The sequence below is a fragment of the Hevea brasiliensis genome, chromosome 7 (assembly GCF_030052815.1).
Source record: "Hevea brasiliensis isolate MT/VB/25A 57/8 chromosome 7, ASM3005281v1, whole genome shotgun sequence".
Taxonomy (NCBI): domain Eukaryota; kingdom Viridiplantae; phylum Streptophyta; class Magnoliopsida; order Malpighiales; family Euphorbiaceae; genus Hevea; species Hevea brasiliensis.
The window spans coordinates 86,202,212-86,215,307 of NC_079499.1; the positions used below are offsets into that span (position 1 = coordinate 86,202,212).

General features: G+C 37.5%; 1 protein-coding gene and 1 pseudogene across 2 annotated transcripts; one reads left to right on the top strand and one right to left on the bottom strand.

The window, feature by feature from the left end:
* Positions 1-229: 229 nt before the first annotated feature.
* Positions 230-4,003, top strand: LOC110672705 (transcription factor VOZ1). 2 transcript variants are annotated; one of them, XM_021835556.2, is made up of 5 exons: positions 230-384; positions 838-1,077; positions 1,229-1,387; positions 2,379-2,889; positions 3,173-4,003. In XM_021835556.2, exons 2-5 carry the CDS (start codon positions 853-855, stop codon positions 3,658-3,660), a joined length of 1,383 nt encoding a protein of 460 aa, XP_021691248.2. In that variant the 5' UTR covers positions 230-384; positions 838-852; the 3' UTR covers positions 3,661-4,003. The 2 variants fall into 2 exon arrangements, with proteins under 2 accessions (XP_021691248.2, XP_058006122.1); XM_058150139.1 differs by having other exon boundaries at positions 238-384; positions 848-1,077.
* Positions 4,004-4,174: 171 nt separating this feature from the next.
* Positions 4,175-8,479, bottom strand: LOC110672717 (cyanidin 3-O-galactoside 2''-O-xylosyltransferase FGGT1-like; annotated as a pseudogene).
* Positions 8,480-13,096: the final 4,617 nt, after the last annotated feature.

The window sequence follows — 13,096 nt, forward strand, 5'->3', positions numbered from 1 at the left end:
TAAATTAGAAGCATAATTTTAAAAGTAAGCTTATTTGTGTGTGTGTGTGTGTGTGTGTGTGTGTGTGTGTGTGTGTGTGTGTGTGTGTGTGTGTGTGTGTGACTTTCCGTCCCAGCATAGCCATTTATGCTGAAAGAAAAAAAATTGTTGGTGGGTATAATGGTAATTTCGTTCCTTATTTGACCCACGGCACCATTCTCCATTTTACGGTAAGATATATGGACCCGCCTTTAGCAGTTAGCAGTTTTGCTTAGTGCATGTAATAAGAACACCTCTCTCTCCCCCAAAACGATAATCACGACAAGAAAGCGCTTTCTCTTCCATTCATAGCTCTTCTCCTTTGAGTTTACCATTAAAAATCTGTTCTTGCGATACTTTTCATAGGTAATTTTGTTTTATGTACTTTAATTTTTTTCTTTTGGGTTCAAAAATTTGTCTTTTCTTTCAGTCTCTCCTTCTATATGTTGCGATTGGAGCAAATTTGGCTTCTGGGTTTTTGCCCTCTGGTCATGTAAAACGGCTTAACATTGTGTACTAATGAATCGATGCCACTTATTGACTATGGCTACTGTATGCACTTTTATTGGTTTTGATCTGTGAATTTGGGTACTTTTGGTTCTAATTATGATTAAATCCGTTATCAATGCTAAAAGAAAAGTACTTCTTTTTAGGATCATTTGAGTAAAGGATAGTTCCCAATTGCAAAAATTAAAGATGGGAACAATAATTTTCTGCAGTCCCTATGATGTCTTTCACATGCTTAATGTCAAGGATTGAGTTTTTGGTTTTGATATGGTAGTGTTTGATTTTGATTTCTGGTTACTTGGAATTTTTGAGGTGGGAGAAGAGCCAATGCAGAAAGATACAAAGAGTAAATGCACTTCTTCATCGCATCATCTCTTGCTAGACAATGCAAAGAATAGGCTCAATGATCTTCAAGAAAGGTTCTTCAACCTTCAAGCTGCAAGAAAGGAGGGTCGCGTCAGTGATGTTGCGATATTGGAGGAGCAGGTGTATCAAAGTCTCCGTGAGTGGAAAGCTGATCTCGATGCACCTTCCCCAGCATCTTCTGTGCTTGTCAGTATTTTCAAAAACCTGAGTGTTGGTTTGGTCACTTAGAATTTTCTTTTAAAGAGGTTATGATTTCTTTTTTTGAAACCAAGAGGATTGTGATTAAGTAATCTTTGGTTTCGATAAAAGAAAGTAATATATGTTGGGCATTTTGTAGGGTGGTAGCCTCGGGACTTTCTCAGATGATGTAGGCCGCCTTTTGCAATTGTGTGAGGAGGAAGATGATGCCACTAGTGTATTGGCAGAACAGTCAGTTCCAAAGCCTGAGCCTACTGCTCAAAATCTTAATACTGGCCATTTCACAGCATTTGAAGATGTGAGATATCCTTTTGGAGTGATTGTTAGATGTTGCAGTTGCTGATTGTAATTTAGGATAAATGGAGCTCTTTTTTTTTTTTTTTTTTTTGGAAAAAAACTATTTTGCTTGTACATTAGATGATCCATCTTAAATGTTTTTAAAGGTTAAAACACGATCTCCTATATAAGAAGAAAAATGAAAATTTTAAAATCTTATACTTTTTATTTGCTAGTTTTTCCAATGGGGAAAAAAGACTTAAAAAGGAAAAAAATTCGGGGCAAAGAAATCTCACAGGATGATGGAGGCAGGCATCGTATTGAATTATTAAGGTGTCAAATAAGCATTTTCTATTTTTTATTTAACTCATTTTTTCTTGTTGACTTGACAAAGTTTGAATACATTTTACAATTTTATTTTTTTACTTTGGAACGCAGTGCTTCAGTCCATATGCAGGACACTTGTGACTGTCTCAAAGGGTGTATTCTTCTGTACATTATCATATTTCTGTGTAATGATTACTATTTCCTGAAGTCTATAGTGAAACCAATGTAAAATTTTGATCTAAGCCTTATATTATAATAATTTCCTGTTTTGAATGCCCTAAGAACTCAATGTTAAAATTATCTCTCTTAGTCTGAGCGTAACTTTTACATGAAATTCAAGACAAATAGATGAAGTTTGGTAAGAGTAGAGAAATAGTGAGGCTCTGTTCCAATTTATTTATTTATTTTTTTTCAAATTCATGTGTGTGAATTATAAAGTTCTTGGTTGGCAACATGGTCAAATTTGATTACATGCATAAGTAGGACAAATTTTTTTACAGGGTTTAGGCATTTATTTCATATTTTTTGCTAGATTTAGATCATTGTGACAAATTCTGATTCACTTCCATTTGATGAATATGAGTTTTCAAGGTTCCCTTGAGATGAGGTTAATTACTGGCTTTTCATGTTCTGTATCATACACATAATTAAAATTGATGGCTGATGAGAACAACAACATTTTTCAGGGCTACTTACCAGGCAGTGACACTCAGATCCATAATTTTCACGGGTTTGATCAATCCAACAGCGCCTCCTTAGCTTTGCAGAATATAGTGGTTAACACCTCTGACATGAATACCTTTCTGGATTGTCATCAGTTCATTTTGGATGAAGGATTCAACCAGGGGCTTTCCTTTGGTAATAGTGATAGTAAAAAGTTTGGCAGGAGTGCTGAGATTATCAACCAGCCCATCAATCCCCGTCCTTCTGCTTTCATGGGACCACAATGTGCACTCTGGGACTGCACCCGGCCTGCTCAAGGATCTGAATGGTTTGAAGACTATTGTAGCAGCTTTCATGCTACTCTGGCCTTGAATGAAGGTCCACCCGGTATGACTCCAGTTTTGCGGCCCAGGGGTATTAGTTTGAAGGATAATTTATTGTTTAATGCTCTTAGTGCAAAGAAACAGGGCAAGAATGTAGGTATTCCTCATTGTGAAGGAGGTGCTAGTATGAAATCTCCATGGAATGCTACTGGTAAGTGTACATCACAACTTCTCCCATTTGATTAATTTTTATGGTTCAGTTTCTTTTACCTTGCATTGCTATTCTGCAGCATGCTTGCTTCTATTAAAGCAATGCTATTTTTGAACTGCTTAAAATTAAGTGATTGTGGCCAAGTATTATAGTATGGTTTAGATTGATTGTGGAATCTGACCTCGAGCGTTGTAATTAATAGATACAGAACTTTGATTTAGTGTGACAAAACAATTGTCTAATTGTGTTGGTTTGGCTAATTTACTGACTTTCCACATTGCAGAGCTATTTGATCTTTGCTTGCTTGATGGTGAAACAATTAGAGAATGGCTCTTTTTTGATAAGCCTAGAAGGGCATTTGAAAGTGGAAGCAGGAAGCAGAGGTCATTGCCAGACTACAGTGGACGTGGTTGGCATGAATCCAGGAAGCAAGTGATTAAGGAGTTTGGTGGGCAAAAGAGGTCCTATTATATGGATCCACAGCCTCCAGGCTGCTATGAGTGGCATTTATATGAATATGAGGTCAATAACTACGATGACTGTGCATTATATAGGTTGGAACTCAAGTTGGTTGATGAAAAGAAGACTCAAAGAGGTAAAGTTATGAAGGATTCACTTGCTGATCTGCAAAAGAAGATGGGAAAGCTCACCGCTGATAATACAGGAGATAGCAGTCCCTCTACTGAGGGCAGGACAAAGGTTGACAAAAAAGCTAATGCTGAAGATGTTGATCCTTCTCAAGATCGCAAGACTTCTGGTGCTGGATCCTGAGGCCATGATTCCATGCAATCATCTTCCAAGTGGATTTGATTGACTATCATGTTCATCATGGAGCTTGCTTGAATGTGGAAACTAACAGCATTTTATCACAGTACGCTGCTGCTGAATTTGTTGAAGATAATTAAGTTGCTAATCCATTGTCTTATGGTCATTAATAGCTTCACTTTACAATAGTTTTGGGAATGAAGTTGAATACCAGATGGCTGCTGAAAGTGTATAGTGGAAAGTACCAATGTTAATAACTTTTGACATCATGGCCGGATATTTGAGAATATGTTAAAATACCTTTATGCAGGCAAACTTCGACATTGTCCTGTTAAAAGAAGTTTTTGAATGTCTGGATTTGGTGGATTTCGAAGAATAGATTTTCAAGTTTTGAAAATTGGCTGAGTAGAAAAATGATGACCTCCCAAGTCCTATCCTTACGAGAGATGGACTTGATTTTATTGAAAATTGAATGCCCATTGCTCCTGCAACAGCATTCCTTGAAGCATGTGAAAGAAAATCATCCAAGAAGTTGTTGAAGCTGTCAACTGTCGATATAAGAGAATTCCAAATCCTTGCCTGGCAACAACTCTCTCAGTTTATCATGGTTTGACTTGAATCTTCTTTGCCAACCTCACTATCTTCCTCTATCACACTCTTCACAGCCTTGCAAACACTTTCCTTGGCGAACCAACCGTCTTCTCGTTTTTCCACTTCCACTCCAACCTTTAAGTTCCTGCTCGCCATTCCTGCATTAATTATCTGATCTGCAATGTGATAACAGTACCACCTGGCATTTATTCACCAATGCCTCTGGTAAATATCAGAGAACCAGTACCGCAATGTGTAATGAAGCAATCCACAGATGGATGCTGAAGAATCAACCGTTCTTGAACCCATCCTTCATGAACTACTCTTCCATGGATTTTCTCTTCAAATCCTTGGGGCAATGTTGCTTCAATTGAGTCAGTATCCATTGGCGGTTTCAGTGCCGCCAAGAATGACATACCTGTGAGCTCTAAACCAAAGAGCTATAAATTGCACTCACAAATGCACAGCATATCACAGAATTAACCTGGAATCTTCCTAGTCACTTGGCCCGCTTCTGGTCTAAAGTGGAGGTGGGTGGCTCTGGTACAACCTGTCCTAAGGCAACACTGGCTTACTATTGGCTTTCAAGATAATCAACAAAAGGTCCTTCAATTTCTCTGCATGTTCTGAAGCCTAGAGCATCACATTGGGTGATTCCAATATAATGGCCGTCAAAGAAGCTGTTATCCCTGCCAAACTTCATGACCATGCCTGCAACCTGAGCTCTTGCCTCGTGTGAGTGAAGCATGACGGAAGGGTCAGGAAAGCTTGAGGAAAGCTGCGTAAGATCAGCTACAATGAAGTTGCTTCCTTTAGTTTCCTTTGCTAGACATATGCTGAGATCTACAACTACTGAACTGATGGTACTGTAGACGAGCCAGCTTTGGAATCCATTCTGCAAAATCAAAGAAAATAAAGTTGGGTTTTAAATCTCTGAGTATCACTTCAATTTTAGGCTCAATTCGATCCATGGCAGCCATGATGTATGGGTGTAAAGGGTAAGGAACATCAGAAGTGGTCTCAGCACGAGGAGGGAGGCCATCCACATGAGTAACAATAATGGAATGAAAGTGATGAGGTTTGGATGGTGGTTGAATAACCTTGCTTTAGATTTGTAATTCAAAATCCTAGTGAGATTTGAAAGATATTCCGAATTTGAACAAGAGAAATATTAATATTTTTTATATAGAGTAAAACTCATATTTTAGTGTTATTGCTAAATTGAGTAGGATTTCTAATTAGATTATGATTAGTGGTCTCAACGAGGGTAAGCAAATTTAATGATGTGCTCTTCATAACTTAATATTGATAATTTTGGGGTTGGAATTATAGTGTTGGTCCCTGTTAAAAGGAACGTTTGATATTTCACCATTTTGGGTTTCCAAACAACACGGGTATATGGGATGACCCTACAGTGAATTGGTGTTATGTTTATTTGATTTGTTAAATATTTTATCAAATCTCTCCCTATTCGAATTAGGACTCTAATTCTAAAGAAGTGTTGTTTGGTCCCTAAAGATTCATAACGAGTGAGGAGAACTCTCGGTTCACACATTGTGTACCTCGGCATTCAAATAACTGAGGGTGTGTATTAGAATATTAGAATTTTGATATAAAAAGATTCAGGAAAGGACTCTCTTCCTATCTCTTAAAATATTTTTATTAACACTTTAGCTCAGAGAATTCGGGTAAAAACTCTCTCCCGATCTCTTAAAATATTTTTATTAGAATTTTAGCTAAGAGAATTCAAGTAAGGACTCTCTCACGAACTCCTATTTTGAAAAGTGAAATTAAAAGTTGCGAATGTTGATCCGAACTCTTCATTAATCCTCCGCGCAATTCCATAGCCTCTGTGCTATCCGAACTCCTTTGTTTCCACCCATATAACTTATTATCCGAACTTTTCAATTTCGGGTTTCGTGTCTTATGATCTGAGTTTATCTTGATTTTTTGCTCTTTTAGCTTATCGCCCGGGCTTGCTTCATTTCTTTTCGATCTCATAATTTACTTGTTTGAGCTAATCTCGGTTTCTGACCTCACAACTCACCCAAACCTTCTACATCGATCTAGAATACATCTATTTTCCTAATTGTTTTCCTTATTTATCTTGGTCAAAAATTTCTCAGTCGTCACCTTTATCCATACTCCTCACGGTAGTAACAGAGCGTTAGCGACCCAAACTTCCATTCATACGAAATAAAAAAAGAATTGAAAATAATGATAATTGTAAGACTTGCAAATAATAGAAGGTCAAAGTTAATATTTGTGACACAATTCAAAATTGATACATTCCTATTCTGAGAACTCGGTGTGACAAGACACCTTAAGAATACTCATGTCATGAACACAAACTAGCGATGTTTAGTGAGGGGCGAGTTAAACGTTTACCTGTAGAGTGTTGAAACAATGGATGAATCAATACTGATGCCCTACGGACTCTGGAGTTGCTATAGCTGAGATGAGGGAGTGACTTTAAGCTACCGAAGGAGATGGCAACAAGGCCCTAATGACGAATTGTGATTGGGCTTCCAAGATGGTGCATAGTTACTAAGGGTATGAATTGCAAGGCCTGTAACTTCAGTGAAAAGATACTTTAGAAAACTTATTTCTAAAGTCTCTAGGAATTTCAAGAGCTTCGGAATGAAGGGTAATAGAACTATATCAAAGTGCAGAGGTTTCCTCACGATCCTCCCCTTTACTACAGTATTGCATGCAAGTATTTATAGGGAATGGGTAATCAAAATGGAGGGTCAGGATTCCAGCAGGAGGAGATGGAGGGCTCGGATTTAAAAGGACATGATTCGACGTCTTAGAATTAAAGAGAATCAAGATTGAGGGTCGGGATTTGGTTGGATTTGGTTCAGAATCTCTGTCCTTTCATTCTTTAATCCAACGATCAGGAATTCCGCCTTACAAGATGGATCCAAAGGCTGGGAGCAAAAGGTGCTGAATCAGTTATTCACTTTTGATCTGAAGGTCTCAAATCTGTCCTTACAAGTGTGATCAACGGTGCAAATTGAGATGTACTGGGCTGCTTTAACCATTTGAGATTCGATGGTGAGGAGTTAATCTTACAAATTTGAGGGTTATGATTGAAAGTGATTTTGATTCTCCAAGCCCTCTAATCTCTATAAGTCATTTCTCAGTTTAGCCGATCTCTTTTATAGTTAGTAGACCTGAAACCTCTTGCTCCGATGTTTCAATTCAACTCTTTCTATATCTGATCTCTTTTCTTCCCGATCTTAGTTTTTGATCCCATTCTCATCTCCTAAAGCAATTAATTCTTCGATTACCGATTAACCGCTTCGAGTTCTGCATGCAATAAATGCCAAGGCCCTATATATATGCAAAGGAATTTCACCTTTCACACACTCACATTCTCTCTTCTCCGGTGAATTTCTAATGTTTTACTTTTCTGCTCTTGACTTTTTCGGCCAAAATTCTCCTCATGACATCCACTTTGATCTTTTTATGAATTTTTTCCCTGCCCATCTCCTGAAAATGGACAATTTCAGCGATCAGAGACTTATGAGGGCATCGTCTGATGACGGTGAGAGAACTGGAGTAATTGACCGATTAGGGTCGAAATTGATTACCGTGCTGTTCTTGGATTGGTTTACCAGTATGACCTGCAGACTGATCTCTGACAAGAGGACCGCTAATTTCAATCTTGATATCAGTGTTTGCCTCTTGAAGTTCATTTGGCTCCTAACCATATCAAGGGTCCCGATCGTAGCTCGATTCTGATTGATGACATCGACGAAGACACCGACCTTCCTTTGCCATAGTTGATGAGAGCTACCCTCCCGATCTCCACGTATCTCTTGAATAGCATCTTGGAATCAAGAGTGGTCCGAATCGTAGGAGCAAGATAGGTAGGATGTAGTGAAGGAAAATTTGTAATTGTTGATCTTGAGAGATCACCCAAATGATATTATCTAACCTTTTGAAAATGAAATAAAGTTTTGTTTATTTTGTTTTATTATTGCATTATTTTTTTGATCTCTTATAACTGTGTTCGATCTGATCTCACAACTGACACTCATCGACCGATCTCTCGTAATCGACCTTTAACTATCTGATCTCCTTGCTATGTTTCTAGAATTCTCTTTTGATGAGTCATCAAAACTGTCCAATTCTGCTAAACGATGCGTCTCTTGGGGCTTCGTGAGCATTTAATACTCGGGCAGGTATAAATAATGAGGAGTATTAGCCATTTTCCTACTTACGCCATTTTTAGATTCCCTGAGCAACTACGACATTCTCTCTCATTTTCTAAAGTTTTCCAGCACCGATTTACACTCCGGTAAGAGCTTTAATCTTTTTCCGATCAATTTTATCTTTATCTTTGAAAATGAGCGGTATCGATGATCAGAGAGCTGCAAGCCCTCTTTCTGTTCACATTTCGTGGACTTCGGACGAAGGTGATGTGGTCAGACCAGGTGAGCAACCTGAACCTTCTACAGCCATTATCCCGGTCCATGGTCAAGCGACTAGATCAAAATAGGCATCGACCTCAAGGAAAGAGAACTTACCTAGGGACGAGTTGCCATCGGTCCTTGGGGAGGCCGATCTCCAGTCTATTAGCCAAGAGTACAATCTTTCGATCAGCTTTTTGAACTTATCAGATGCCATGGCAATCTTTGGGCTGATCATTTCTTTGATGAAATCAACCTGATCATGGTGTATGAAGAGTAATTAAATGCCGGGCTTTGATTTCCCCTAGATGAATTCTATAAAACCGTTCTGAAGTTCCACCATGTTTGTGTAGCCCAGGTGCATCCGAACTCCTAGCGGACCCTTGTGGCCTTCAGAGGTCTATGCTGAGCTAAAAATCTTAAGCCCACGGTGAAGGTTTTTGCTAAATTGCATAGGCTCGCTTGACGAAAAGATGATGAATGTTGGTTTTTCCAAGCCAAGCCGAATTGTGGGCTCTTTGCCGATCTCCCCTCCTCGCTGAAGACCTGGAAAGATCGATTTTTCATACTGAGAAGCAATGATCCAAATGGCTTTGAGGGCATTCCACGTAGCTGGCAGTATTTAGTTCCTAAGGTACCGAAGAAGATCGCCCTAAATAAAGACAAGGACGCCATGGTGAAGGAGTTGAAGGATCAGGCGACCACTCATAAATATTCATGTTTGGATGTGGTTATGGCCAAACTAAAATGGCGGATGATGAGAGTGATCACCCGTGAGGACTATGAGTTGCAACTCTCTAACCTCAACCTTGGGATCGGTATAATCTAGACCCTTAGTCTCTTAACCTTAGTAGTCTCACTAACTTGTTCTTTGTGCAAGTATGGCGGGAGGTGAGACTGCAAAGGAAAGCTGCAAGTGAAAGAGGGAGCTCATTCGAAAAGTGCAAGAGATGAAAGAAGCTGCTACTGCCCAGATGCCGAGACAGGACTTAGTAGAAGTACCAAGCTCTCCGTTCCGACCTCCAGAGCAGTCAACCTCAAAGGTAGAGGTCATTCCTTCTCCACCTCAACAGGCCGAACCCCCCACCTCCCCCTGTTTCTTCAAGTGCAGAAGGGGGGCCTTCCGGACCAACTGTTAGGACGCTCTCTCGAGGTGCTCAGGTTCTGCTTCATTCCTAGAAAGGAATCACTCAGTTCAGGGCAATCCTGATCTGTTTTTAAGAAGATCAGAATAGGATGGCCTAGGATAGCATTTGATGATCTCCTGACTCAGACGATGAGCTTGGGTTTGGAGACTATTGCAAACCAGCACATGATCAGAGAAAAGGCTCATCTCTTAAAATGAGAGATTATGAAAGTGGTTCAAAACGCGACAGCCGCCAAAGCCCAACTCTTAATTGCCAATGATCACATTGCTAAGATAGAGGATCAGGTGAAGTCTTATGAGGAAAGGATAGTCGAACTGGAGCGGGAACTTAAAGACGTCCGGGCCTATCGATATGCCGATATCACTCAATTTACTAAAGAGATCAAAGCGAAGGAGGAAGAGGCCTTAGCGAGGGAGGCTGGTGCCTATGTGAATGCCCATGGTGATCTTTTGGCCGAACTCGTGAAGCGCTATCCTAAAGAAGACTTCTCCTGGATGGAGAACCTCGTCCCTAGAGCTGAGGATGAGAGCAAGGAAGAGCCTGAGAGAGAGGAGAGAGAGAATGTTGGGAGAAAAAATGTAGCTGAAGCGCAGGTTAGGGAAGACCCTCCTGCCGAATAACTTTGTATCATTTTTCCTTGGAATGAATTTTAATTTCTTCAGTAATTGGTTCTTGATGAGATCAGAAAAAATACCAAACTAAGAACAAATGAGCATTAACTCAATTCTCAATTAATTGGATAAGTCCAAAAAGAGCTCAGTAAACATTAAGTGCAATAAATAAGGAAACTTTTGAAAATGATTTAAGACTAGGTCTCGGTCTAATTTTGCTAGGTTCAGGATCACTTACAGATCGGATAAGATATTAATTTGAATAATGAGAGCGATACCTGATCCTGAAACTACCTAGAATTACCTGAAGTTTGGGGTTAGGGATCGGAAAACACAATGCAAATTTCAGGGGTTCGATAACTTATGGATCGGAAAATACTTAATTTGTTCATGAGATCGGATAGACACTGGATTTTCTATTTATCTGGAAATAAGTTATTGCGGATTTGGAGGAAATGACTTGAGGTTAAATAAATGGTAGAGATTGGGTAAAACACCTACGAGGGAGATTAGATGAAATGTGAGTCGTGACTTGAGATCGGCCCAAAATATGGTGTCTACAGCTGCCCGTCTTTACATATTTTCTATTAGGGATAATGAAATTCTCTCATATAGAAATCATGTAAAGATATAGAATCATATTTTGGGCGGCTGAAATGTTGGAATTAACTTGGGTCTTAAACCCTAGTGTTAATCACTACTGAAAAATAAAATCAACTTAAATCTAGAACCCAAAAGTTGGTGGAAGGAAATTAAAATGTTGTGAATTATAGACAACTTGGATCTCGAATCCAGAGGTTGATAACAGGAAATTAAAATGCTGAAAATTAAAATCAACTTGGATCTTGGATCTTGAATCTAGAGGTTGATAACAGGAATTAAATACTGAAAATCAAAATTAACTTGGATTTTGAACCCAGAGGTTGGTAACAGGAAATTAAAATGCTGAAAATCAAAATCAACTTGGATTTGGAACTTAGAAGTTGATATCAGGAAATTAAAATGCTGAAAATTAAAATCAAATTGGATCTTGAACCCAAAGGTTGATTACAGGAAATTAAAATGCTGAAAATTAAAATTAACTTGGATCTTGAACCGAGAGGTTGATAACGGGAAATTAAAATCAACTTGGATCTTGAATCCAGAGGTTGATAACAGGAATTTAAAATGGTGGAAATTAAAATCAACTTGGTTCTTGAATTCAGAGATTGATAACTGGAAATTTAAAATCAACTTGAATCTTGAATCCAGAGGTTGATAACTAAAAATTAAAATCAACTTGGATTTTGAATCCAGAGGTTGATAACAAGAAATTAAAATGCTAAAAATCAAAATCAACTTAGATTTTGAATTTAGAGGTTGATAACTGGAAATTAAAATTAACTTGGATCTTGAATCCAGAGGTTGATAACAGGAAATTAAAATCAACTTGAATATTGAATCCAGAGGTTGATAACTGGAAATTAAAATCAACTTAGATTTTGAATCCAGAGGTTGATAACAAGAATTTAAAATGCAGAAAATTAAAATCAACTTAGATTTTGAACCCAGAGGTTGATATCTGAAAATTAAAATTAACTTGGATCTTGAATCTAGAGGTTGATAACAAGAAATTAAAATCAACTTAGATTTTGAATCCAGAGATTGATAACAAAAATTTAAAATACAGAAAATTAAAATCAACTTAGACTTAAACCCATAGATTAATAACTAGAAATTAAAATCAACTTGGATCTTGAATTCAGAGGTTGATAACAGGAATTTAAAATGCTGGAAATTAAAATCAACTTGGATCTTGAATCCAGAGGTTGATAACTGGAAACTAAAATCAACTTGGATCTACTTGGATTTTGAATCCAGAGGTTGATAACAAGAAATTAAAATGCTGAAAATCAAAATCAACTTAGATTTTGAACCCAGAGGTTGATAACTGGAAATTAAAATTAACTTGGATCTTGAATCCAGAGGTTGATAACAGGAAATTAAAATCAACTTGGATCTTGAATCCAGAGGTTGATAACTGGAAATTTAAAATCAACTTAGTTCTTGAATCCAGAGGTTGATAACTGAAAATTAAAATCAACTTGAATTTTGAATCCAGAGGTTGATAACAAGAATTTAAAATGCAAAAAATTAAAATCAACTTAGATTTTGAACCCAGAGGTTGATATATGGAAATTAAAATCAACTTGGATTTTGAATCCAGAGGTTGATAACAGGAAATAAAAATCAACTTGGATTTTGAATCCAGAGGTTGATAACAAAAATTTAAAATGCAGAAAATTAAAATCAACTTAGATCTTGAACCTAGAGATTAATAACTAAAAATTAAAATTAACTTGGATCTTGAATCCAGAAGTTGATAACAGGAATTTAAAATGTTGGAAATTAAAATTAACTTGGATCTTGAATCCAGAGGTTGATAACTGGAAATTAAAATCAACTTGGATATTGAATTCAGAGGTTGATAACAAGAATTTAAAATGTAAAAAATTAAAATCAACTTAGATGTTGAATTTTAGAGGTTGATAATAGGAAATTAAAATCAACTTGGATTTTGAATCCAGAGGTTGATAACAGGAATTTAAAATCAATTTGGATTTTGATTTTAGAGTTTGATAACAAGAATTTAAAATACTGAAAATTAAAATCAACTTGGATGTTGAATCTAGAG